Source organism: Caretta caretta, chromosome 28 (assembly GCF_965140235.1).
Source record: "Caretta caretta isolate rCarCar2 chromosome 28, rCarCar1.hap1, whole genome shotgun sequence".
NCBI lineage: Eukaryota > Metazoa > Chordata > Testudines > Cheloniidae > Caretta > Caretta caretta.
Genome location: NC_134233.1, coordinates 14,020,524 through 14,046,726, shown reverse-complemented (window position 1 = coordinate 14,046,726; position 26,203 = coordinate 14,020,524). Strand labels below are relative to the sequence as shown.

The 26,203-nt window shown below is 53.1% G+C and overlaps 1 protein-coding gene and 1 non-coding gene across 6 annotated transcripts; one reads left to right on the top strand and one right to left on the bottom strand.

The window, feature by feature from the left end:
• Window positions 1–482: 482 nt before the first annotated feature.
• On the bottom strand, window positions 483–20,525 carry LOC125629821 (uncharacterized). 5 transcript variants are annotated; one of them, XM_075123894.1, is made up of 9 exons: window positions 20,396–20,524; window positions 19,671–19,757; window positions 17,987–18,208; window positions 17,348–17,370; window positions 15,920–16,032; window positions 15,585–15,617; window positions 11,225–11,313; window positions 10,444–10,570; window positions 483–3,588 (listed from the first exon to the last, which is right to left on the bottom strand). In XM_075123894.1, the coding sequence occupies exons 1-9, from the start codon at window positions 20,456–20,458 to the stop codon at window positions 2,207–2,209; spliced, it is 2,139 nt and encodes a 712-aa protein (XP_074979995.1). In that variant the 5' UTR covers window positions 20,459–20,524; the 3' UTR covers window positions 483–2,206. The 5 variants fall into 5 exon arrangements, with proteins under 5 accessions (XP_074979995.1, XP_074979994.1, XP_074979996.1 ...); XM_075123893.1 differs by having other exon boundaries at window positions 15,920–16,035; window positions 20,396–20,523; XM_075123895.1 differs by lacking the exon at window positions 15,585–15,617 and having other exon boundaries at window positions 15,920–16,035; window positions 20,396–20,525.
• Window positions 20,526–20,812: 287 nt separating this feature from the next.
• TRNAM-CAU (transfer RNA methionine (anticodon CAU)) lies at window positions 20,813–20,884 on the top strand. Its single transcript has one exon. It is a non-coding gene; the product is annotated as a tRNA-Met (tRNA).
• The last annotated feature ends 5,319 nt before the right edge of the window (window positions 20,885–26,203 follow it).

Here is a 26,203-nt window from a genome sequence, read left to right as displayed (position 1 = left end):
GCCAACATCAGCTTTATTGTGTAGCCATCATGTCAGACACAAAACCAGAGAATCAGGACTTAACGTGCGTGTATATGGAAGTCTGAAATCTGAGGCTGACACATTCATTGCCTCATTGGTTACCATCGTTTCTACAGCCCGAATGTCCTTGTTACCCAATCAGGCACCCAGTTTGGGATCTACAGGGAAGGAATGTCCTATGAAGCACTCTCTCTTTGGATCCAAATGGTGAAGGAGGATTGTTCTCAGTCTAACCTTGGTATCCTCTGGAACTGTAATCAGTGACACTGAACTAGGAAGTGGAGTTGTACAAACAATTTTCTTTGGATCATTGGTCACCATAGCTTCCTTTACTGGAGTGGAAACAAAGAACTGAGTGTGTACACTTTCAACCCCAGTTCTTTCCAAATCCTTGGCCTTGGGTAGGGTAAATTTACACTTCTCTGAAATAGAATCCTTTACAAAACCACTCAAAATCTCAGTAGTGTTCATGAGGAATGGCTTCCCAAACCATACCTAGCTTTTCTTTAATTTGGCGGCACAGTTCCAGGCAAGGGATTGGATACAGGGCTGGATCAGAATCTCTGTTAGTTACTAGAGCTGAAGTTTCTATTCAAAAATTGCTATTTTTCTAAAGCTATTAGATTTCCCACACTGCTTTCATTTTATAAACATTTTTAGCACCCACAAAGGATAAATTCAACAAAAACCCCACTTCTATTTCCTCAACATCTGTATCATGAAGAGGACCATTCCCTATGCCACAGAATTAACTAGGAGACATCTTCTGTAGGGCCTGGGTTACACATGCTTTGGGAACCAAATACAAGGGCATTTTGCCTAGTTCAAAATCACTTACCATGGAATTTTTTCCCCAGATCATCTGAGACAATATTGCCTGAAACAACTGAACTACACTGTGATCATATGCACTTCCTTCTGTTAGTTGGGGTTCTGCTGTTGTTCACCATTTCCGAGCGGAGATTTTAAATCATCATTTTTTCTTTGTTAGCATGTCCAGTAAATTGGAGAGTTCTCTCCTGTTGACAGAACTGCACTTGAACTTTCTCCATGTCATCATGGAGGGATGGGGAAAAAGCAAGGCTGAAGTGAGAAATGATAACATTAGCAAATGGTCATTTGTCTTAAATTCTCCAATAAATCTGAGCTATAGCCTATCAAACTGAACTAATATCCAATTGGGTGACCAAACAGCCTTCAGGAAAGATAGAAACCCACATCACAGAGAGATAGAATACATGACAATGAAAGTGTCAAGTGAAATTCCAGAGCAGGTTACATTTGATTATTCAGAATCAGGACAAGAGAGTCTCCCATCACATTATCCTCTGATCCATTCAAACATACCTCACTCAGCACTGTCTCAATAGTCAGTTATGTTATTTACAAAATTTTTAGTATCGTAGCATCCCCCATAATGGGGGGGGGGGGACGGACAGCCACCTTGCCAGAAGAAGTTTTACCAATAGATGGAACCTGGGATTTAAACTCCAAATGATCACAGTGTGTTTGGGATCCATCTGAATTCCCCTTCCAGGTCTTTGATACTTTCATCTCCAGTCATAGCGACTCTGATATAGGATTAAAGAAGTCAAAGCATCATCTCCAAGCACAGACAACTGAGAATACTTCATCACATGACACTTTGAGAAGTAGAGGGATAGAATGTGATGAAGACACACTCTGCATGGCTCAGACAAAAGGTAACAGTTCTGCAGTGATGGGGAAGGAGGGAATCTCTGAGTCACTCCATCTCCTTGCAGTGTCACAGAGGCTGAAATGACACTTTCCCCCCTGCCCCTGCTCCTCTTCATTTAAATATAATCTGAAAAGTTCCCAATATAACTGCTCTTCAGCAGAACCCAGAGCAATGTGAGAACAACTGGCAATGATACAATTTGTATCATTGGTGACTCTAACAATAACTGGAATAGGAGGAATGGTATAAATGTGATGCTTCCTGGTTCCCTGGTAGGAAGGGCCCACTCGAATTACTCATGGAACAATTGAGTCGATAGAAAGAACCAATTTGTCAACCTCAAAACAGGGCGAACTGCAAAAGGCAAAAATGGACCACTCCTCTGGACAAGCTGAGGGATAATGGTGCTGCAAACAGTTCAAAGAGCTTAAAAGGTACTTTTTGGGAATCAGGAAAAATATTAAAGAAAAGAAAGTACCGATAGCCCTAGAGGATTTTACGGTGTTGATCCCCCTTGCAGATTCTCTGATGGCTAACATGGGCTGACTGCCAAGAGAAGGTATTCCCACACTCACAGCATTCATAGGGCCTCTCCCCGTTGTGGATTCTCTGATGTTTAGAAAGGGCTGAGGTGTTAGTGAAGCATTTCCCACACTCACGGCATTCAAAGGGCCTCTCCCCTGTGTGGATTCTCTGATGTTCAGAAAGGGCTGAGCTCTTAGTGAAGGTTTTCCCACACTCACTGCATTTATAGGGCCTCTCCCCTGTGTGGATTCTCTGATGGGTAATAAGGTTTGAGGTGCGATTGAAGGTTTTCCCACACTCACGGCATCCATAGGGCCTCTCCCCGGTGTGGATTCTCTGATGTTCAGAAAGGGCTGAGCTGCAAGTGAAGGTTTTCCCACACTCACGGCATCCATAGGGCCTCTCCCCGGTGTGGATTCTCTGATGTTTAGAAAGTGCTGAGCTGCTAGTGAAGGTTTTCCCACACTCACAACATTTATAGGGCCTCTCTCCTGTGTGGATTCTCTGGTGGGTGATAAGGTTTGAGGTGCGATTGAAGGTTTTCCCGCACTCACGGCACTCATAGGGCCTCTCCCCTGTGTGGATTCTCTGATGTTCAGAAAGGGCTGAGCTCTTAGTGAAGGTTTTCCCACACTCACAGCATTCATAGGGCCTCTCCCCTGTGTGGATTCTCTGATGATTAATAAGGTGTGAGCTGTGATTGAAGGTTTTCCCGCACTCGCTGCACTCATAGGGCCTCTCCCCTCTGTGGATTCTCTGATGTTCAGAAAGGGCTGAGCTCTTAGTGAAGGTTTTCCCACACTCACGGCATTCATAGGGCCTCTCCCCTGTGTGGATTCTCTGATGTTCAGAAAGGGCTGAGTTCTTAGTGAAGCGTTTTCCACAGTCACGGCATTCAAAGGGCCTCTCCCCTGTGTGGATTCTCTTATGGGTAATAAGGTTTGAGCTGCGATTGAACATATTCCCACATTCACTGCATTCACAGGGTTTCTCACCTGTGTGGATTCTCTGGTGCTTTATATGGGCTGAATAGTCACATAAGTTTTCTCCGCACTCAGTGCATGTATTTTTTCTCTTTCTCCTGAGGCTTTCCTGCTGTGTTGTGGTTTCCTTTAGGTCCTTCTGAGTTCCCCGACAGGAAATACATTTATCCACTTTCTCTCCTGGTTGGTTTCCCTGCTCTTTTTCTGGTCTGTGCAGAATCTCACAGGATTTTCCCTGCTCATGACTCCTGGACTCATTCCTTTCCGATCTTTGCGATAATACTCTGTGTTTATCCACTTGCTCAGCATCTTCCTGCTGAGAATTCTGCTCTTCTTTCTCACATGCCATTGCATCACCAGCTGTGATAGAGACAGAAACCTCAAAACAGGGATGGAAAGGGGAAGGCCAAACCAAAACAAGTGCTTGAGAGAGGTCAAATAAAAATCAGAAACTGAACTCCCCCAAACTCTTCCCCCAAATGGAGTAGTAGGATTTTATGTTTGTATTTTATAGAATTTAGAATGAAGGATAAAGAATAAGAATGTAGCATGTATTAAATGCATTGGTGTATGATTTGATCATATCCTGCCAGCCACCCTTTTTGAATAACAGAAAGGAATGGCCTAATGGGCCAACGGGTAGAGATCCATCAGCCAGAATCTGTGTCTGGACTGATTTCAAGGCAGTAACAGACCTTTGCGGGTCACCAATTTGTTGTAGGTTCAGCATTTTAAAATAAGTAAACGAATGCCATGATTGTTTTCTTTTGCATTGGAATTTGATGTTCCTGTTCAAAATATTGTTTGTAAATTAATTCTGTTTTGTGTGTGAATGAGAAATGTGTGTGTTAAGAGATAAGTGTGAAGGTCATCGCTGAACCAGATGTACGAGGGAGGAATGAGAGACAGATGCAAGGGCTCCAGGAGGCTGCAACACACCCCTGTTGAAATGTCAGAGGAGGGCAGATTGATGACTCAAAAGATGAGACAGGCACCTATCAATGAGGACAAGACAGCTGTGAACAAAACGAGCATGGGATAGCTCCCTGAGGGACTTGATGAAAGAACAAGCTAAAGGATGAGAAGGACAATTTAAGAAAATAAGCACTTGTCAAACAATAATTGATTACAGCATGACAGTGCAAAACTCATTGGTCCTAATGAAGGAAAATCACTATATAAACAGGGGGCCTTGCCATGAAACTTTGGCTTCACCCTGCCAAGACTTCCCCAGAGAACCATGTGACTACCGACGTAACCCAGCTTCTCCTACCCATGATCAACCTAGCTGGCCAGTAGGTTGATCTGGACTCTGGACTGGTAACTATAGCATCAACTGGCGGGACAATGTGTGTGTGTGTGGTGTGTGATTGAATGCGTATGCTAAATGTTGTATCTTCAATAAACGCGGCATATTGCCTTTTACCCTGAAGAGGATCCTGTGTGCTTCTTATAAGCATAACAGGGTAACGCCTACAAGGTAGCTAGCTAGCACGTCTTGGAGGGACTGTTCAAATTAAGTGGTTCATCAAGAAACACTGGGTTGACAATGGACCATGGGAGAAGCTCACCTACGCTGAGTGGACTGTCATGTAAATGTGATGTCTGAAATCTAGGTAATGGCTTCCTGCAATGACTGGGGGAAATTGGGCATGAACATGTGACTTGCCCATGTGACACCAAACTCCATCTTCTTGTTCTAATTTTCCACAGTAAGAACAATGGGATGCCCTCCACATGGCAAAAGCTATAAAAGGCCCTGGAAACACCTCCATTTTGTCTTCAATCCTGCTTCTTACCTCTGGAGGAACTTTGCTACAGACTGAAGCTGTGAACAAAGGACTGAATGACCCATCCAAGCTGTGGATGTGTTCCAGAGACTTGACTTAAGCCAGCAGTTTATTCCATCACTGCTATAAGCCTGAACCAAGAACTTTGCCATTACAGTATGTAATTGATTCCCTTAGCCAATTTTAACTCTCACCTTTCTTTCTTTTTATGAATAAACCTTTAGATTTTAGATACTAAAGGATTGGCACCAGCGTGAGTTTTGGGTAAGATCTAAGTTGTATATTGACCTGGGCGTGGCTAGTCCTTTGGGATCAGAAGAACCTATTATTTAATGACACTGGTTGTATTAAATACTCATATGTGAATCCAGTGTTTTTGGTGGTGTTATAAGAACTGGAATGCCTGCGAAAACTGCCTTTATGTTTTCTTGTTAGCCAGTGTGGTGAAACAGGAGTTTACTTTTGTGGCTGGTTTGGTCTATTTTATAAAAGAATAACCACCAGTTTTGTTTTGTGTTTGCCCTATTTCTCAGCAGTTTGTCCTGAATTTGGCATCCTCAGTTCTGACCCACTAAGGCACGGTGACAGGGTGCCAAGGGAGGGAGCTGCGTCATGGATTTACAGGAAGTTAGATGACCCAACCTTCATACAGTCTCCCTTGGGATCGCCCTCTTTAGGATATGTCTACAGTGCATCAGGAAGTCAGCTGCCTTCCAGGCTGGGTCTCACACTAGTGCATTCAAAAATGGGTGTGGAGACATTGCTTTGATGTTAGGGCCTCCACCCTTATTTGTAGGGAGTCAGCATGGACTCTGGCTGGGAGGCAGCTTCCAGATGCAGTGCAGACGTACCCTTAATGGGCAACATGCTAGCTTTAGCTTTTTCAAAGGGCTAACCCCTGTTTCCCTTAGAACCACAGAGTTAAAAGGAACCACAAGGTTAGTCATCTAGTCTAAGCCCCTGCCAAGGTGCAGGATTTGCTGAGTCTAAACCACCAGATGGCTCCAGCCTCCTTTTGGAAACGTCCAGTGAATAACCTTCTACCACCTCCCTAGGCGTCTGTTCCTACTGTTCTTCCAGTTAGGAAGTTTTTCCTGAAATCTAATCTAAATCTGCTGTCCTGTAGTTTGAACCCACTGCCTCTTGTCCTGCCCTCTGTGGCAAGAGAGATGAACTGTTCTCCATTCTTTGTATAGCAGCCCATAGCAAGGAAGACCAGCAGGGACCACAACCTGCCCCTTGGGCTACAGAGCCAGGAAAGCCACGTCCACCCCTCCGGAAGCTGAGGGGCGGGACAGGAAGCGGAACTACAAAAGGGGGGACTTGTAGCTCAGTTGGGCTGGAGCTGCTGAGGAAGACAGACGCTTATCATCCACTGCCAGAGTGGGACACCGAGGAGCTGCTTGGACTGCTGCCAGAGGAATGGCCAGACCAACCAGGGTCACCGGCCACTTGAGGTGCCGACAAGCTGATGGGGTTGCCAAAGACCACTGATCCCAGGGAAATGCAGGCCAGAGGTACCAAAACCCTGGGGACTGTAGGAAGTAGCCCAGGGAAACTAGACCATCGTCTGATTGAGTGTTGGCCTCACACTAAGTCAGTGTGTTGCGGGTGGATCCCCGCTGATCCAGTGGCAGACTACACTGCCACTGTTAGGTCCCTGGGCTAGGACCCCGTGGAGTCAGGTGGGCCAGGGTCTCCCTACCTCCTGCCACCCAGACAGTTGGGTGGTAGCCTCCCCATCTTCAGCCAGGAGGCCTGTGTTGGTCTACCATCCACCGAGCTAGGATGCCAGGCTGTTTGGTGCTTGCCCTTACCTGAGCCCTAGCCTGTTTGCTGCTCGCCTTGGGCAAAGCCCCTAATTGTTTGCTGTCCCACCCTGACTGAGGGCCTGGGCTTGGAGACTTTGCAGCTCTGCCCTGATTGCAGGCCAGAGCATGGACTGTTGGTGCCCAGTCCTGCCTGAGGGCCGGGCACCACAGACTCACTATTGCTCAGCCTGGATCAAGTGGTCTGAGCTTTGAAGACTGATAATCCCCCTTAATTGATTGCAGTGCTAAGAGCATGACCGTGAGGTGGCATGGCCTCCCTCAGGGATAGACCGGGAGGCATGGCCACACACGCTTACACAGCCTTTTGAGTATTTGAAAACTACTATCACCCCCCCAACCCCTTCAACTCTTTTTTTCCAAACTAAACACACCCAGTTACATCAGCCTTTGCTCACTGGCTTGTGTTCCATCCCTTTGATCATCTTTGTCACTTGCCTCTGGAGTCTTTCCAGTTTCTCTACATCCTATCTAGTCACTCGTGACCAAAACTGGACACAGGAGTCCCCCTGAGGCCAAATCAGTGCTGAGTAGAGCATTACCATCACCATCTGTGATTTGCATGCTATGCTTCTGTTAATGCATTTGCTTTTTTTGTTTTTTTTTTTTTTTGCATTATCATCACACTGTTGAGGTTGTGATCATCACACTGTTGTGTTGAGGTTGTGATCCACCACAACTCTCAGATCCTTCTCAGCAGTGCTGCTGTCATGCCAGTTAACCCCCAACCTGTATTTGTGCATTGGGTTTTACTTCCCTAAGAGTAGCACCTTACCCTTGTCTTTGTTGAATTTCATTTTGTGGTCTATAGCCCAGTTTGCAAATTTATCAAGATGCTCTATCCTCCAAAGTGTTGATAACCCCCCCCTAGCTTTGTGTCATCTGCAAATTTGATCAGTATGCTCTCTACTCCTACATCCAGGTCATTAATGAAGATGTTAAATAACAGTGGACCCAAAACAGATCCCTGTGACACCCCACTTGAGAAATCCCTCCAGTCTGACATCATTCCATTCATAGTTACTCTTTGTTTGTGGTTGTGTAACCAATTATATAGTCATTTAATGGTAGTTCCGTTAAACCCGCATTTCTCCGGCTTACTCATGGGATTGTGTCAAAAGCCTTTTTGAAGTCCAGGTCTATTTTAGCCACCAAACCAGTTACCCTATCAAAGAAGATGATCAAGCTGGTTTGTCACACTATGTTCTTAGTAAATCCATGCTGGCTGCTCTCGATTGCCCTTCGTCCTCCAGGTATTCACAAACTGAATATTTTATTCATTGCTCTAGTAGCTTCCCTGGTATTGAGGTCAGGCTGAGTAGTCTATAGTTCCCCAGCTTCGCCTTTTCCCCCTTTGTAAAGATGGGCACTATGTTAACCCTTCTCCAATCTTCTGGAACCTATCTTGTCATCTGAGTTTGCAAGTTTTGCCAGATGCTCTGAGATTTCATCAGCTAATTCTGGGGTGAACAGCAAGAAAGGAGATGGCGGGAGGGCTAGCTTGGGGGATTAAGAGCTCTGTTCTAGACATTTGAGATGTTGAGCTTGAGTTGATGGCTAGCTATCCACAAGGAGTCATCAGAGGGAGGCTGAGATTTCAGTTTGGACAGAAGGAGACAGGGCTGGAGTAGAGCGGTAGATCTGTGATTGATCAGCATAGGGACAGAAGCTGAATTTGTGTTTATGGGTGAGATTTCCCAGAGATAAAGTGCAGAGGAAGAGGAAGTGACCAAGGACTGAGCCCTGTAGAACCCCCACAGAAAACCAGAGTGTGTGGGGGGGTGAGGAGGATCTTCTTAAATACACGCTAAAGAGTGGTTACAGAGGTAGGAGAAGAGCCAGGAAAAAGACAAGATGTCAAGAAGACGACCATGGTCAGTGGAATTAAAGGCGGCTGACGGGTCAAGAAGAATAAGGATGGAGTGCTGATTCTGAGCTTTGCTTAGGGAGAGGGCATTAGAGACTTTGGCAAAAGCATTCTCAGCGGAGGGCCCCAAATATCTGCCTCCCTGAAACCTTCCCTTCCCACTGCCACCAGATCCTTCCTGCTCCTTGGAGCAACCACTCCCCATACCCTTCCCACTATCCTCACTCTTCTCCACTTCCACGTATCCCAGATCTCCTACCCAATCCTCCCCCTCCAACAGCACCACCGCTGGGACCTCCACCCCCTTTTCTCCATTCCCAGTCTCCCACTCCCCCGACCCACCACACTACCTGTTCCCAGGAGATTCTGCCTCTGATTCCTCACCTCCTCTTTCTTCCATGGTACCCATCCCTCCCTGATTCCCTCTAATCTAATCATCCACATACCTATCCCCTTCCTCCCACTACACTCAGCCTTCCCTAGCTTCTGGCACCAAAAAAGCACTAGTTCCCCCATCATCTTCTCTCTTCCCACTGCTCCCTGCTCTCCTCTCCCCTCCTCCACAAGAACTCCTGAATAGTAACCTCACACTGCTCTCAGTCATTGGTTGGTGGGGTGAAGAGGACATGCTGTGGCCACTGCCTCTGAGCTACACCAATTCATCTGAGTCAGAGCCGTACCACTGTTAATTCTCAGACTATGTGTATTGTGCATTTTGCTTGCATTCTGCAGGAGTTCCTCTTCGACGTTTCCGCCCGGATTCCAAAATTTCAGGGCTGAGAGCAATATTTTAAAGTGTTTTAAAATCCACTTGCGACTCTGGCCTCTTCTGAGCTGCAAAGTTTTGTCAGCATAGCTCTGTTTGTTAGGGATGCAAAAAAACCACATCCTTAATTGATAGAATTATGCCGGCAAAATCTCTCATGCAGAAACAGAGTGCCGAAAAAGTCTATTAAAAAAAATGAGGACATCAAAAGCCCCCAAACTATATAAATATGGAGCACAGGTTGCCCAGTTCTGCTGCATGCCTTTCCACTAGGTGTGTGGTGGCTAAACTTAAACCTCTGAAAACCAGAAAAGGAAGAGTTAATATACACACCAACCCTAAAATGTAACCTTAACTCTGCCCCTAGCCCTGCAGCTGGCGCTAGCCACTGGGAGTGGCTCAGTATGGCTGGTGCAAAGGTTAACAAACTAACAAGGGAAGTGGAGGCTTCTCCATTTCTTGAAGTCTCTAAGTCAGAGTGGATGCCTTTCTGGGGGAGGATTTAGTCCAACACAGCATATTCAGTTCAGTACAGCAGTAACTTGAGGAAATTTTATGACCTGTGTTATATAGGTCGTCAGACTAGATGTCCTAATAGCCCTTTCTGACCATAAAAATCTATGATTCTACAATAGATATGAAGGACTAAGAACATGCCCTTGTTTGTGTTGTGTTCACAGGAGGGAATCCCAGCATTTATCCGCATGCCCCCCAGCTGTGTGCACTGGGTCAGCTGTAGGCGTAACTGGATGGTGGAGGGAGTAGTCGGAGTAGCTTGGCAGAGCTGTGACCATGATATGAAGGGAGGCGCATGTGAACCCTGAGGGACCCAGTCTGCCCCATTTCAATGCACTGAATGGGCTGTTGCTGAGATAGGGCAGAGTAGAGGTGGCGTTGTGGGGGTGGTGTGAACCTTAACTCGGCATTTCCCCTTCTAATAACCAAGGGCACAGGAATCCTTACCCAGCGAGGTCACATTCTCGTAGTTCTCCTGCATGACGTCTCTGCAGAGGGCTCTTTGACGGGGGTCCAGCAGAGCCCACTCTTCCCTGGTGAAATACACAGCCACCTCCTCGAAGGTCACCGGCCCCTGAAAGAGGAAGAGTCCAACCCTCAGTGCCCACCCCCACCCTGCTCAGAGCAGCCAGGAGGCAAAACAGGAGGGGAGATAGAGATCCCCTAGTCCCCCGCAGCAGACAGAGGGGGAAGGTCATCTTCTCATTCATCACACACCTACAAGCCAGAGGCTGATACATGGGATGGGGCCCTCAGTAGGCTCCAGGGTTGGCTCCGCAATAGGAATCCCAACACGCTTCCCATTGCCAGCAGCTGAAAGGAAGGGGAGGGGTTATCTACTCTACGCCCCACTGGTGAGTAACCCTTCCCCCCCCCGCCATCCGCTTCATATCTCATAGCAGCCTCTGGCGAGTAGGTTTATGTTCTTCCACTGGGAATCTGATCCATTTTCCCAGCACTGTCCAGTGTTCCCCCGCCAACCCCATTCTACAAATAGGGTAATTTCCTCCCCCAAACCCCTACGTCTGTTCCCGGAATCCAGGACGTGGGTTCAAAAACTCCCAGCAAGTTTGTCACATGCCTTGTCCCCCTCCCTTTCTCCACCCTGGGTATTTCCTGCCCCCATCCCACCTCCAGACTAAACTCCTCCAAAGATCCCAGGCCCTCGGCATTTCCTGCCCCTCTCCCTCCAGCAGGAACCCACTAGCAACCCCGCAATAATCCCTACCTGGACTGGCTGCACGACAGCCAGTTCCCTTCCCCGTCCTGAGAGAGGCTGGGACAATCTGGAGCCAAAGGTGCGGATTACTCTGCCACCTGTCAGGGTGAGAAGGGGGACAGGGAAGATTTCAGAAGGGCCTCTAGTTCCTGTCACATCGTGATTTGCCCCGGCCCTTTCCCTGCACAAGATGTTTCTGACTCTCATGCTGGGAAAAAATTCCATCACGTTATCACGGCCCAGACCCAACCCCTCCCACCAGCACTAAATCCACTGCCCTAGTTTTAAAACCCTGAGAGTAACTCCCCCAATGGTGGGGACCAGGCAGGGACAGGACAAAGTCTGCCCAGTGCTGGTGCAGGAAATGAAAGGAATTTTGCTGGTGATATTCAGCTGGAAGGCATTGTCAATAGACACAAAGAGTGGACCATTAAGTGGGGCTCACTTCTATTTTAAGCATGACATTCCTCACGCTCACGCTTCAGAGTCTCAGCCGCCACTGCCAGGGGTCTGGAAGGCACTTTCCCCTGTAATGTATTTTGAGAGGGTTTTTTTAAATCTCCTTCCTCTGAAGATTCAGGAACAGCCAGAGAAGAAGACGAGTCAGGTTGTCAGTGACCTGGGGGGGGTTTCAGCTTCCTCTGCAGCGTGGGGTGTGGGTCACACACTAGGATTACCCGGAAACATCTCACTTAACCATTTCCCTGCCACTGCAGGGGTCTGGGGCACTGGTGCATCTCAGTCCCTCCTGTTCTCTGCCTGGGGCATATAACAGTCTAGTCTCCCGTGGGCTGCAAGACTTTTGTCTCACTCCAGCTGTTGTGTTTAGTGGGGGCGGGAGCTGGGTGGTGTTGGTGGCCAGTGCTAGACAGGAGGTCAGACCAGATGTTCCAATGGTCCCTTCTGGCCTTAGACTTTGACTGGATGTGGGCAGGTTTGGGAGCTTGTGACCTTCCCACCTCCCACTTATTTCTCCTTCATTTTCTGTCTTGTCTTTCCCCCTGTCCCCTCCCTCTGCCCGGGAGACTTAGTGACCAAGGATCTCCTGCAATTGCGGATAGCACTGAATGCCAGTTTGGATCCAAACTTTCTGCCTCCTCCCCGTCTCTACTAACCACCCAAGGGGTTTCAGTCTCTCTGGCTGTCATACAGGCAATGAAAGGGTTACTGTGCACAGCTGCAAAAACTGCCTAATTTCCCAGCTGAAAGAAGTAAGCGAGTACCACTTACTGCAAGTTTGGGGGGAGGGATAGCTCAGTGGTTTGAGCATTGGCCTGCTAAACCCAGGGTTGTGAATTCAATCCTTGAGAGGGCCATTTGGGATCTGGGGCAAAAATTGGGGATTGGTCCTGCTTTGAGCAGGGGGTTGGACTAGATGATGCCCCAGAGGTCCCTTCCCACCCTGATATTCTATGAACAATTTTTTTCTGACCCCTGAACATTTACTGAAAAAGTAAGAATAAAACATGCATCCATGCCGAGTCTCTGTATAACTTGTATATTTCAAGAGGCTGACAGAGAATACTTGACCGTAATGAACAAGGGAGTGCAGGAGTGGGGGAGTGAGATTTTCTTTGCTTTGGATCATAATGAAATGCTCAACATCTCACAGCCTCCTGCCTGCCTTTCCTGAGCCCCCGGGGGTCACAAGCCACCAGCCGAGAAACACAAGCCTAGATCTTTATTTTGTATCGTCATTGACTACGACTGGAAAGAGAGGGCTACATTGTACCCAGACAAAGCATGAATGAGCCAAGTGCTATGTCATATATGGACCAACCCTGGGAACTGTTAATTCCAAAAACACCCATGTTTTGAACTCTCTTCCTTACTTCACTGTGAAAAGAATATGAAAGTTCAGAAGATCTTACAATACCCTATAGCAACAAGTTGATGAAAATTACGTTAAATTATTTTCAGCCATGAATGTGATGCACAGGTGCAAGAAGACCAAATGCAGAAAATTAAATTAGTCCAAACAAACGGGGGCTAATGATATCGTTCAGGGACAGTACTAAGAACATGCTTGGAGAACAAGAAAACGTAGGAACAAAGTTACCTATGCCAAATTTGGCCTAAGGGACATGGATTTAAAAACGGGGGAGAGGGAAGAAAGAAAATCATCTATCAACTTGGCAAGTTTGTCTCTCATCACAACTCCTCCAAGGTTCCTCAACCCAAGTCAAAAGAAGCAAACTGATGATCCACGATTCTTAATTTCCTTTTTTTAAATTCTGTTATATCCTGTTCCTTTCTCACAAAGGCTGTAAGGGCTTGTCAGTTAAAATATATTCCAAAGAGACCCATTGCTCCAGTGAGTAGTGACTTTCTTAAAGTCTCTAAATGCTTGTAAGTTAAATTATTTTCTAAAAGGACCCCTCAAAAGAGGAGGATTAGTAATGAAACTTACTCTGTTCCCCGCAGGCCACTACCTCCGTGCCTTTACTCTCTGGTGCAACGCCTTTCAATAATTCTAGCTCTGCTGAAGATGTTCCCCAGAAAGTAATTATCCCAGGGGTGAACAGGAATGTATTGGGGGGAAAATTAAGAGTCTATCTTAAATGTATAAAATCATTCCAGGAAACTTTCAAATACATGTTTAAAAAGAGCTCAGCCTTTGTATTTTGTAAAAAAACATCTCAAGCACACATTCAAAAGCAGGAAAAGTTGTCAAAATCTTAGCGGTCTTAAAAACAAAAAAAAAGCTTTAAAATCAGACTATGTAAACTTAATGTCTAAACACTTAATATGACCGCAATTAAAAATGCCAAAATGAAATGACTAAAATTAATTTAATCAGTAAACAATGCAATACTTAAAAAAAGTAAAACCAACAAAAAATTAGAGGACAAAAAAATCTTGCAAAAACTTTAAATGCTTAAGTGACATTGATGAGCTAAAATATTTAAGAGACAAGTCCGCTGAAAATACAGTGGTGCAAGAACAAAGTAACATCACTTCACATTGTTCCACAGATTCCAAGGGCTGGAGGCTGCTATCCCCCGTCACTAAAAGCACTGAAGCACTTAGAGGAGAGGAAAGTGATCAGGAACAGTCAGCATGGATTCACCAAGGGCAAGTCATGCCTGACTAATCTAATTGCCTTCTATGACGAGATAACTGGCTCTGTGGATGAGGGGAAAGCAGTGGACGTGTTGTTCCTTGTCTTTAGCAAAGCTTCTGATACGGTCTCCCACACTATTCTTGCCAGCAAGTTAAAGTACGGGCTGGACGAATGGACTATAAGGTGGGTAGAAAGTTGGCTAGATTGTCGGGCTCAACGAGTAGTGATCAATGGCTCAATGTCTAGTTGGCAGCCGGTATCAAGTGGAGTGCCCCAAGGGTCGGTCCTGGGGCCGGTTTTGTTCAATATCTTCACAAATGATCTGGAGGATGGTGTGGATTGCACCCTCAGCAAGTTTGATGATGACACTAAACTGGGAGGAGAGGTAGATACACTGGAAGGCAGGGACAGGATACAGAGGGCCCTAGACAAATGAGAGGATTGGGCCAAAAGAAATCTGAGGAGGTTCAACAAGGACAAGTGCAGAGTCCTGCACTTAGGATGGAAGAATCCCATGCACCGCTACAGACTAGGGACCGAATGGTTCGGCAGCAGTTCTGCAGAAAAGAACCTAGGGGTGACAGTGGACGAGAAGCTGGATATGAGTCAACAGTGTGCCCTTGTTGCCAAGAAGGCCAATGGCATTTTGGGATGTATAAGTAGGGGCATTGCCAGCAGATTGAGGGACGTGATCGTTCCCCTCTATTCGACACTGGTGAGGCCTCATCTGGAGTACTGTGTCCAGTTTTGGGGCCCACACTACAAGAAGGATGTGGAAAAATTGGAAAACATCCAGCGGAGGGCAACAAAAATGATTAGGGCACTGGAACACATGACTTATGAGGAGAAGCTGAGGGAACTGGGATTGTTCAGTCTGAGGAAGAGAAGAATGAGCGGGGATTTGATAGCTGCTTTCAACTCCCTGAAAGGGGGTTGCAAAGAGGATGGCTCTAGCCTGTTCTCAGCGGTGGCAGATGACAGAACAAGGAGTAATGGTCTCAAGTTGCAGTGGGGGAGATTTAGGTTGAATATTAGAAAACACTATTTCCCTAGGAGGGTGGTGAAACACTGGAATGGGTTCCCTAGGGAGGTGGTGGAATCTCCTTCCTTAGATATTTTTAAGGTCAGGCTTGACAAAGCCCTGGCTGGGATGATTTAGTTGGGGATTGGTCCTGCTTTGAGCAGGCGGTTGGACTAGATACCTCCTGGGGTCCCTTCCAACCCTGATATTCTATGATTCTATGATTTTATAAAAGGGTTATTGGTCTGAAATCTGCCCGTGACCTGTCAGAGACAGGCACGTACCTGTGTTGCTCCCCAGCTCCAGTCGCAGCATCTCTAGGGGAAGGAGAGGAAGAGAGAGGAGAGAATTCAGGCCCTCGCTTTCCTGGGGAGGTTCCCATTAGTTATTAATGTAACTGCTGTTAACTATGAGATGGTGACAGAGATCTGAGGCTGATAATGCAGCCACTGGGGAGAGAGCCAGCCCCACAGGGCGACTCCCATGGGGAAGGGCGACTCGCGGAGCTGGGGCTGCGAGATGGAGCCTGGGGTCAGTGACATCCCGAGAGTCCCTGACTCCTCCCCAGGGCCAGGGTTGCCCTAACCAGAGGAGACGCCACCCCCAGACTCCCACTCACCTTTGAATCCCCGCAGGACCTGCTGCAGGACGGCACTTGTCAGAGAGAAATCGCTGAGTCTCCTCTCCAGCTCCGCAAACCCCGGCTCCGGCTTCCGAAACACCCCGTCCTCCCTGCTGGGGAAAGGAGGAGGGGTGAGAAATAGGCCTGATCCCCAGACCCTGAGCCCAGCAACCCCCAAACTCCAGGAAACCTGGATCTGAGCTTTGTAGCCCGAGATGGTCATTGTCACGGTGAGTCACCCGCCCTCAACCCTGGGCTCTCCAGAGAGATGGGAAGTGGGGAGACACCAGAGCAAGGAACGGAGACATTCTTCAGGAGCTTTCTCCGGGAAACTCTGGTTCTGTGGGGTGCTGAGCCACCTCCCACGCTGGTTTACTGCAGTAACAAGGGGCACCAGCACTGGGATTATGTGGAAGGGGAGGAGAAACAGACCGAAGCCTGGGCAGGTCCTACATGCTGACAGTGGCCACAGACGGAGCTCAGGTCTCCACCAGGGAGTGAACCTGGGCCCTTTAATGCCAACCCCCCCAAGCCCTTCAGTTGAAGCAGTAACCCTGGGGCATCCAGCTCATTTGGCAGAGAGGGTCATATTGCCCTGTCCGTTATGGTCAGTGGGCCAGGGCGTCAGTTTAGGACTCTGTGCCCTGCTCCATTCACAGCAGAACACCCACTGCTCTCCATGGGACACCCCCGTGCAAAGGACAAGGTGAGAATCTGCCCTTCGTATAGGAAATACAATTTTAATTCTTAGTATTTTGCTAAGTCTTTGTCTGTCACACTCAGTGTCACTCAGGAGGAAAACAGACCCCCTCCTGGACTCCCCTGTAGGGCCCCCGATAGTTCTTCCCCTCCTTTCTCCATTTCCCTCTTGCTTCCTTGTCCTTGTGTCTCTCCTCTGTTCTTCCCTCCCTACAGCAACCACCAATTTCCACCCCACGAAGGCTTCACTCCCTCCCCTTCCCCTTTCCACCTGCTCAGGTGATCAGCCAGGGAACGCTGAATGTTGACATCAAAGCGTCCTCCCTTCAGTTGACACCCCGATGACATTAACAGGGGACAGGAGAGTTGACGCTCTCTGAGCTACGGCTTCGGGCAGCCCCAGCAAGGCAACGCTGCCTCCCTTTACCCTGCGGAGATGCGGGGGGCCAGCAATTCACTTTAAAAAATTCAAAAGCTGAGTTTCTGCACCCTCAGAACACGGGATGCGGCCGGGAGACAGGCCAGGTCGGGCCCATCGGCCCTGTGTCTAGCAGCCCTGCTGTGACCTCCTGAGCGATCAGACCCTGAACGGCTCTTCTCCTCCCTGAGTCAGCCACTGGGGGAGGCAGAATCACATGCTCCAAGGGCAGGGGGCAGCTTCCTATTCAGTGCAGTTATCAACCCTAACGGCCCATGACGGGGAGCAAAGTGGAGCCCAGGTCTTACCTGCCCCCAGTGCTCCCAGCACCCTAAAGAGGGAGAGAAAGAGGAGGCAGTCAGGGGGCATGTCCCTGGGTGGGGAGGCCTCCTGCTCTGCAGGGGAGTCACCACTAAAGCCTCGGGTACGAGGGGAATTTCAGGTTTACATTCCCAGAGCAGCTGCCACCCCCTACCAGGGACTTTCCCCTATTGCTGGCAGGTCGCCACTGAGGAAACCTTCTCCCTAGGCACTTTACAGGCAGAAGATATTTCTCTGCATTGAGAACCCAATTCCTCCAGTGGTGAGAGACCCAGAAGGCCCCTGGCCCCACTGAACCCATTAACCTGCTGTGAGTGGGGCCTTAGATCCGGGGCTCAGCATGGTGGGGGAGGGGATTTCATCCTCCAAGTGAAAATGCAGACAGACATTTCCAGGAGAGAAGACTTTGGGGCTGCAGCATCCAGACTCCCAGGACCCATCCCTGGCGCCGCTGCCAGACTCACTTTGTGACCTTGTCCAGGGCTCTGCCCCTCCCTGTGCCTCAGTTTCCCCCTTTGTCCCATAGGGATAATTGCCCCAACCCCCCTTTGTAAAGTGCTTTGGGGTCTGGGGTGGAGACGCTCCTATAGGAACGCTGCGTGTGATCATTGCAACGACAGCCTGACCTGCAGGGGTGGGCTCAATGGCAGCTGCTCCTTCTCTCCTCCCTGCTCCCCGAGCAGGGAAATCTCCTGGGACAGGGGGCAGACACCCGCATCCCTTCTCTGGACAATGGCTCTCTCTAGCTCTTCCAACCGGGACAGCAGCCGCTGCTCCTGCTCCGCCAGAAACCCTCGCAGATCCTGCCACTCCCAGACCATCTTCTGCCTCTCGGCTGCCATCCGGCTCTGCAACAGGGAGAGGGCGGCTCAGTAACAGGGGAACACAGAACATAAGACCGGACATACTGGGTCAGACCAAAGGACCATCTAGCCCAGTGTCCTGTCTTCCACAGTGGCCAAGGCCAGGTGCCCAAGTAAAATGAACAGAACAGGTCATCATCAAGTGATTCATCCCCTGTCACCCATTTCCAGCTTCTGGCAAACAGAAGCTAGGGACACCATCCCTGCCCATCCTGGCTAATAGCCACTGATGGACCTATCCTCCATGAACTTATTTAGCTCTTTTTTGAACCCTGTTATTGTCCTGGCCTTCAACATCCTCTGGCAAGGAGTTCCACAGGTTGACTGTGCAGTGTGTGAAAAAATACTTCCTCTTGTTTGTTTTAAACCTGCTGCCTATTCATTTCACGGGGTGACCCCTAGGCGTGTGTTATAGGAAGGAGTAAATAATACGTCCTTCTTTACTTTTGCCACACCAGTCATGATTTTATAGACCTCTATCCTATCCCCCCCACTTAGTTGTCTCTTTTCCAAGCTGAACAGCCTCAGGCTTTGTCTACCCCGGAACTTCGTCGGCACAACTTGTCATTCAGGGGTGTTAAAAAACACACACCCCAGTGACAAATTTTGACCCACGAAAAGTGCTGGGGTGAATAGCACGTTGTTGGCAGGAGCACTCTCCCACCGACAGCTGCCGCTTATGTGGGGTGGAAGTTTTTTGTTGGCAGGAGACCATGGATTTATAGAGAGGCAATCGGATGTTTTCTGTCTTATTATCTCTCCCTTTCTTCACGATTCCCAATGGTCTGTTTGCTTTTTTGACCGACGCTGCACCTTGAATGGATGTTTCCAGAGAACTGTCCACCATGATGCCAACATCTCTTTCTTGAGTGGCAACAGCTAATTTAGACCCCGTCATTTTCTGTGCATAATTGATATGACTTTTTCCAATGAGCGTTACTTTGCATTTATCCGCATAGACATTCATCTGCTCGGTAACTGGGGAGAATCATAAATGCACCTCGGGACGGATGACAGAGTTATTTACCAGAACACAAGATGTCTTGCGGTGGGGGGTGGGAAGTTCATTTATCCCAGGAAGAGAGGAGAGATAAGGGCCGGGGTGAGCTGTACATCACCAACAGGAGGGACACTTCCCCCCAGAACCTCATCAACTTGCACCGAGCCAAATCCTCCATCTCCGCAGCCCGCATTTCCGCACCATTCCCCCTAGGTGCGGGAAAGGCTCCCCGGTCACTGTGACACGCAGACAGCCCGTGGGCAGGGGCTCTGGACTCACACAGACTGACCCGCTCCTGCCCAGCAGCCTCCCGCACCCTACGGGCACCATGCCACCCCCGTGTCGGACCCTCCGGTGGGGACGGGTCCCTGGATGAGGCTGGCAGGCTGGGCCCTGCATTCGCCGTCACACCGGGATCCCTGGCGAACCTGGGCCCTGGGCACCTACCAGCAGCTCCTGGCTTTGCCGCGGCTCCTCGGCTTCGGTGGCTTCTCTCTCTTTGCCCGGAGGGGCCCGACGCTCTCGGGGGGGCTCCTGGAAGATGGGGGGAGAGGAGAGGAAACTGCTACAAACGGCTGTCAGATTTCAGGGCCCCCTCCTGCCCTGCAGACTCCTGTACAGAGTCGGGGGGGCGGGTGAGGGGCTCAGACTGAGAGGAGACGGTGAAACAGGGACCAGCTTTTCCCGAGGAAACGCAGGGCCCCCGGCTGGGTGCAGCCCGACCCCCAGCGCCCCACGTCCCCCGGGGGGTGGGGGGGGGACCTCGCTCACATCCCAAGCAGCCAACTTCAGACAGTCCCAGCTCCGACCCCCAATGCTCCCGCAGGCAGATCTGAACATGGAGCCCCCCCCCCGCAAACATCCCCCCAATCGCCAGCTCTGAGCCCCCCCCCACCCCGTAAATCGACTCGCCCCAAACTCCCAGCTCCAAGAATCCCCAGCACCAGCCGCTCCCCCCCCCCAGCTCCGGCTCTGACCCCCCCAGCTCCGGCTCTGACCCCCCCCCCCCCCCAGCTCCCCCATCCCCGGCTCCCGGCCGAGCCTGGGCTCCGGGCCCCTCCCGGGCTCCGTGGCTCCGGCCCGGGACACTCGCCCCCCGCGGCAGGAGCGCGTCCGCCCCACGCGTGTCCCCGGCCCCCGCCGCCCACCCGGGCCCTGCCCCGCGGCCCCACCGCGCTGCCCCGCGGGCCGCCGGCCTGGAGCAGCCTCCGCGCTGCGCTCCCGGCCCCGGCCATGGCCCCGCTGCAAACACACAAAGGCTCCCCGGGCTGGGGGGGCAGGAAGGGGCGGCTCCTCCCCGGGCCTGGCCCTGCCCCAGCGGGCCCCTCGCAGGGCGTTTGGGACACTCGGGGATCGGGGACCCCCCCCCCCCCCAAACACACACAGCCTGGGGGGGCAGGAGACCGGCTGGATCGTCTCAGGAGAAAAGCAAGGGGAAGGGGGCTGGTTTTCCCAGCTGGGGATATGCAGAGATCTCCTCTGAGTTCGGCTTTGGAGCCTGGGCACCGTGTACAAGCCCCTTCCTGGAAAGCGCCTAAATCCCCTGGCCACAGCTCTCCCCTGCCCGGCTGTGGGGAGCTCCCGGGGGCAGCAGAGTGGCGCAGCGGAAGCGTGCTGGGCCCATAACCCAGAGGTCGATGGATCGAAACCATCCTCTGCTAGCTGGGTTTTTATTGCCCACTGCCCTGGGCAGCGTTCAGCCTCCCTTTATTCCTCCTCTCCCTGCGTGACCCTTCCCCGGCCCTGAACGGCAGGAATAAAGCCCCAGCAGCCAGAGTCCCCTCCTGTCAGGGGAGAGCTCTGCACGGACCGGCTCTGTCTCAGGGGGGCCAGGTTTATATAAGTTTTGGTGGTGCCCAGAACGGGTCCAAGTCCTGCCCCGTTCCTCCCCTCTCCCTCCCGCACCCCCCACAGCTCCGCCTAAGGCTCTGGGAGGGAGTTTGGGTGCGGGGGGGGGGGGGCTCTGGGAGGGAGTTGTGGGCTCTGGGCTGGGGCAGGGGGTTGGGGGGCAGGGGGTTGGGGGGCAGGGGGGGACACTGGCAGGCTCTGGGAGGGAGTTTGGGTGCAGGAGGGGGGGTGGGCTCTGGGAGGGAGTTGTGGGCTCTGGGCTGGGGCAGGGCATTGAGGGGCAGGGGGGGACACTGGCAGGCTCTGGGAGGGAGTTTGGGTGCAGGAGGAGGGGTGGGCTCTGGGAGGGAGTTGTGGGCTCTGGGCTGGGGCAGGGGGTTGGGGGGCAGGGGGGGACACTGGCAGGCTCTGGGAGGGAGTTTGGGTGCAGGAGGGGGGGTGGGCTCTGGGAGGGAGTTGTGGGCTCTGGGCTGGGGCAGGGCATTGGGGGGTAGGGGGGACACTGGCAGGCTCTGGGAGGGAGTTTGGGTGCAGGGGGGGTGGGCTCTGGGAGGGAGTTGTGGGCTCTGGGCTGGGGCAGGGGGTTGGGGGGCAGGGGGGGACACTGGCAGGCTCTGGGAGGGAGTTTGGGTGCAGGAGGGGGGGTGGGCTCTGGGAGGGAGTTGTGGGCTCTGGGCTGGGGCAGGGGGTTGGGGGCAGGGGGGGACACTGGCAGGCTCTGGGAGGGAGTTTGGATCCAGGAGGGGGGGTGGGCTCTGGGAGGGAGTTGTGGGGTCTGGGCTGGGGCAGGGGGTTGGGGGCAGGGGGGGACACTGGCAGGCTCTGGGAGGGAGTTTGGGTGCAGGAGGGGGGTGGGCTCTGGGAGGGAGTTGTGGGCTCTGGGCTGGGGCAGGGCGTTGGGGGGTAGGGGGGACACTGGCAGGCTCTGGGAGGGAGTTTGGGTGCAGGGGGGGTGGGCTCTGGGAGGGAGTTGTGGGCTCTGGGCTGGGGCAGGGGGTTGGGGGGCAGGGGGGGACACTGGCAGGCTCTGGGAGGGAGTTTGGGTGCAGGAGGGGGGTGGGCTCTGGGAGGGAGTTGTGGGCTCTGGGCTGGGGCAGGGCATTGGGGGGCAGGGGGGGACACTGGCAGGCTCTGGGAGGGAGTTTGGGTGCAGGAGGGGGGGTGGGCTCTGGGAGGGAGTTGTGGGCTCTGGGCTGGGGCAGGGCATTGGGGGGCAGGGGGGGACACTGGCAGGCTCTGGGAGGGAGTTTGGGTGCAGGAGGAGGGGTGGGCTCTGGGAGGGAGTTGTGGGCTCTGGGCTGGGGCAGGGGGTTGGGGGGCAGGGGGGGACACTGGCAGGCTCTGGGAGGGAGTTTGGGTGCAGGAGAGGGGTGGGCTCTGGGAGGGAGTTGTGGGCTCTGGGCTGGGGCAGGGCATTGGGGGGTAGGGGGGACACTGGCAGGCTCTGGGAGGGAGTTTGGGTGCAGGGGGGGTGGGCTCTGGGAGGGAGTTGTGGGCTCTGGGCTGGGGCAGGGGGTTGGGGGCGGGGGGGGGACACTGGCAGGCTCTGGGAGGGAGTTTGGGTGCAGGAGGGGGGGTGGGCTCTGGGAGGGAGTTGTGGGCTCTGGGCTGGGGCAGGGCATTGGGGGGCAGGGGGGGACACTGGCAGGCTCTGGGAGGGAGTTTGGGTGCAGGAGGGGGTGGGCTCTGGGAGGGAGTTGTGGGCTCTGGGCTGGGGCAGGGCATTGGGGGGCAGGGGGGGACACTGGCAGGCTCTGGGAGGGAGTTTGGGTGCAGGAGGGGGGGTGGGCTCTGGGAGGGAGTTGTGGGCTCTGGGCTGGGGCAGGGGGTTGGGGGGCAGGGGGGGACACTGGCAGGCTCTGGGAGGGAGTTTGGGTGCAGGAGGGGGGGTGGGCTCTGGGAGGGAGTTGTGGGCTCTGGGCTGGGGCAGGGCATTGGGGGGTAGGGGGGACACTGGCAGGCTCTGGGAGGGAGTTTGGGTGCAGGGGGGGGTGGGCTCTGGGAGGGAGTTGTGGGCTCTGGGCTGGGGCAGGGGGTTGGGGGCGGGGGGGGGGACACTGGCAGGCTCTGGGAGGGAGTTTGGGTGCAGGAGGGGGGGTGGGCTCTGGGAGGGAGTTGTGGGCTCTGGGCTGGGGCAGGGCATTGGGGGGCAGGGGGGGACACTGGCAGGCTCTGGGAGGGAGTTTGGGTGCAGGAGGGGGTGGGCTCTGGGAGGGAGTTGTGGGCTCTGGGCTGGGGCAGGGCATTGGGGGGCAGGGGGGGACACTGGCAGGCTCTGGGAGGGAGTTTGGGTGCAGGAGGGGGGGTGGGCTCTGGGAGGGAGTTGTGGGCTCTGGGCTGGGGCAGGGGGTTGGGGGGCAGGGGGGGACACTGGCAGGCTCTGGGAGGGAGTTTGGATCCAGGATGGGGGGTGGGCTCTGGGAGGGAGTTGTGGGCTCTGGGCTGGGGCAGGGCATTGGGGGGTAGGGGGGACACTGGCAGGCTCTGGGAGGGAGTTTGGGTGCAGGAGGGGGGGTGGGCTCTGGGAGGGAGTTGTGGGCTCTGGGCTGGGGCAGGGGGTTGGGGGGCAGGGGGGGACACTGGCAGGCTCTGGGAGGGAGTTTGGATCCAGGAGGGGGGGTGGGCTCTGGGAGGGAGTTGTGGGCTCTGGGCTGGGGTTGGGGGGCAGGGGGGGACACTGGCAGGCTCTGGGAGGGAGTTTGGGTGCAGGAGCGGGGGTGGGCTCTGGGAGGGAGTTGTGGGCTCTGGGCTGGGGCAGGGCATTGGGGGGTAGGGGGGACACTGGCAGGCTCTGGGAGGGAGTTTGGGTGCAGGGGGGGGTGGGCTCTGGGAGGGAGTTGTGGGCTCTGGGCTGGGGCAGGGCATTGGGGGGCAGGGGGGGACACTGGCAGGCTCTGGGAGGGAGTTTGGGTGCAGGAGGGGGGGTGGGCTCTGGGAGGGAGTTGTGGGCTCTGGGCTGGGGCAGGGGGGCAGGGGGGGACACTGGCAGGCTCTGGGAGGAAGTTTGGGTGCAGGAGGGGGGCTGGGCTCTGGGAGGGAGTTGTGGGCTCTGGGCTGGGGCAGGGGGTTGGGGGGCTGTAGGGGACATTGGCAGGCTCTGGGAGGGAGTTTGGGTGTGGGTGGGGTGAGGGATCTGGGCTGGGGCAGAGGGCTGGGGTGTGGCACTTATCTTGGGTGGCTCCTGAAAGTGACCTGCACCCGAATCTGGCAGCAGCTCCAAAGTGGCCAGGGGTGGGGGGGGGCGGAGGGTCTCCGGGCACCCACAGGCCCCACCCCTGCAGCTCCCGTTGGCCGCAGCTTTACAGTGGCAGAATTGGTGCTCAGCACAGGGGCAGTGTGCCAGAGACACCCCCCGCAGGGGCTGCAGGGATGTGCCAGACGCTTCTGGGAGGGGCGCTCCACCTGGAGCAAGGGTGGGCAGGAAGCCACGTTAGCCCCGGGAGTGGCGGCAGGGGCCCCCGGGCCCTTTTAAATCGCCCGGAGCCAGCTGCTCAGGCGGCCCTGGGGGGCAGCCACACCGGCCGCTGCTGGGACGGCCCCGGGCGGCTGGCTCTGGGGACGGCCTGAGCAGTGGCCAATGCGGCTCTCCCCAGCCAGAGCCCCGTGGCTCCCGGCAGCTGTCCCAGGGCAGCCAGAGTAGCAGAGGGCCCTCCAGCAGTGGCCAGAGTGACAGGGGCTCCCCCCTCCCCAGCGGCACAGTGGACCCCCTGGAGCTTCCCCTCCCCGCAGCTGGTGCTGTGGGCCCCCCACATTCCCTCCCCAAGATTCAATCAGGGGTATTTATGGAATAGGTCGGGGGCCATGACCTGTCCATGACTTTTACTAACAATACCCAGGAGCCTTAGCTACGACTCCAGTCATGTGACTTCTTTTGCAGGAGGGACTTTTTTCCTGGAAGAGCAGAGTGGTATTTCTGGGGCACAGGCAGCCTGATTCATACTCTGCAAAGCCACCTGCAAGATTCAAACTTTACTCCGGGGGGAATTCTGCACCACTGCGCACGCGCAGAATGCATGTCCCCCCGTAGATTTCTTTGCTTCCCTGCAGGAAAAATGGCTTTCTGATGGGCGGGAGCAAAGTGAAGCCACAAGAGTGGTCTCGCACCCCTCCTGAGCAGTTCTGGGGAGTCGGTTTGGGCTCCTGGTGTAGGCAGCAGAGGGGTGCAGCCTCGCCACGAAGTCTGTTTCCCAGGAGGGGAGAGGGGACTGCAGGGTGATCTCCCACCTCCTTTCATCCAGCAGCCTGTGCTCCTCACTGCCGAGCTGGAGCCTCCACATGTATTTACTGGCAAATAAAACGTGCAGAATTTTAAAATATCGTGCACAGAATCTCCTCAGGAGTGCAGCCTACTCAGGGAACCTCCTTGGATGGTCACTGCTTGGTCAACCCCTCAGCCATCACACCGATGCACAGAGAGAGTGCCAAGCCCTCCTGCTAGGCGGGGAGGGAGTGGGGGACGGGGTCGGGTCATACACATTCAGACTGCACGCCTCCCCCAGTTACAAACCACTGCTGAGTTCCCATTCAGGACATTAGCCTTTACCGACAATTTTTGTCTGTGTTCCTTTTTTCAGCATCGCTTTTTTCTTTCAAAAATACGCAACCCCCTGAACCTGCTTTCAGCAATCAGAATCATAGAATCATAGAAGATCAGGGTGGGAAGGGCCCTCAGGAGGTATCTAGTCCGACCCCCTGCTCAAAGCAAGGCCAACCCCCAACTAAATCATCCCAGCCAGGGCTTTGTCAAGCCTGACCTTAAAAATATCTAAGGAAGGAGATTCCACCACCACCCTAGGTAACCCATTCCAGTGTTTCACCACCCTCCTAGGGAAAAAGTGTTTCCTAATATCCAGCCTAAACCTAGGATAATTTAGTGTCACCTTATTTTTCCTGGCCCCCTACAAAAGAAGAGGCTTTTGTGGTTTTCCTGAGCCTGAGGATGAAAACGAACGGTGTGGATTGTTACCGAGCGGAACCCGTCGTTGGCATGGGGAGTGTAGACACAGCCTCAGACTCGGTGCTTGTGAGGGGGGAAGCATTCCCTCTAGAGGCACCCAGGGGGTGGTGTGGAATTGTCCCAGGCAGGGCCACCCAGATGGGGGGTGGGGGAAAGTGGGGCAATTTGCCCCAGG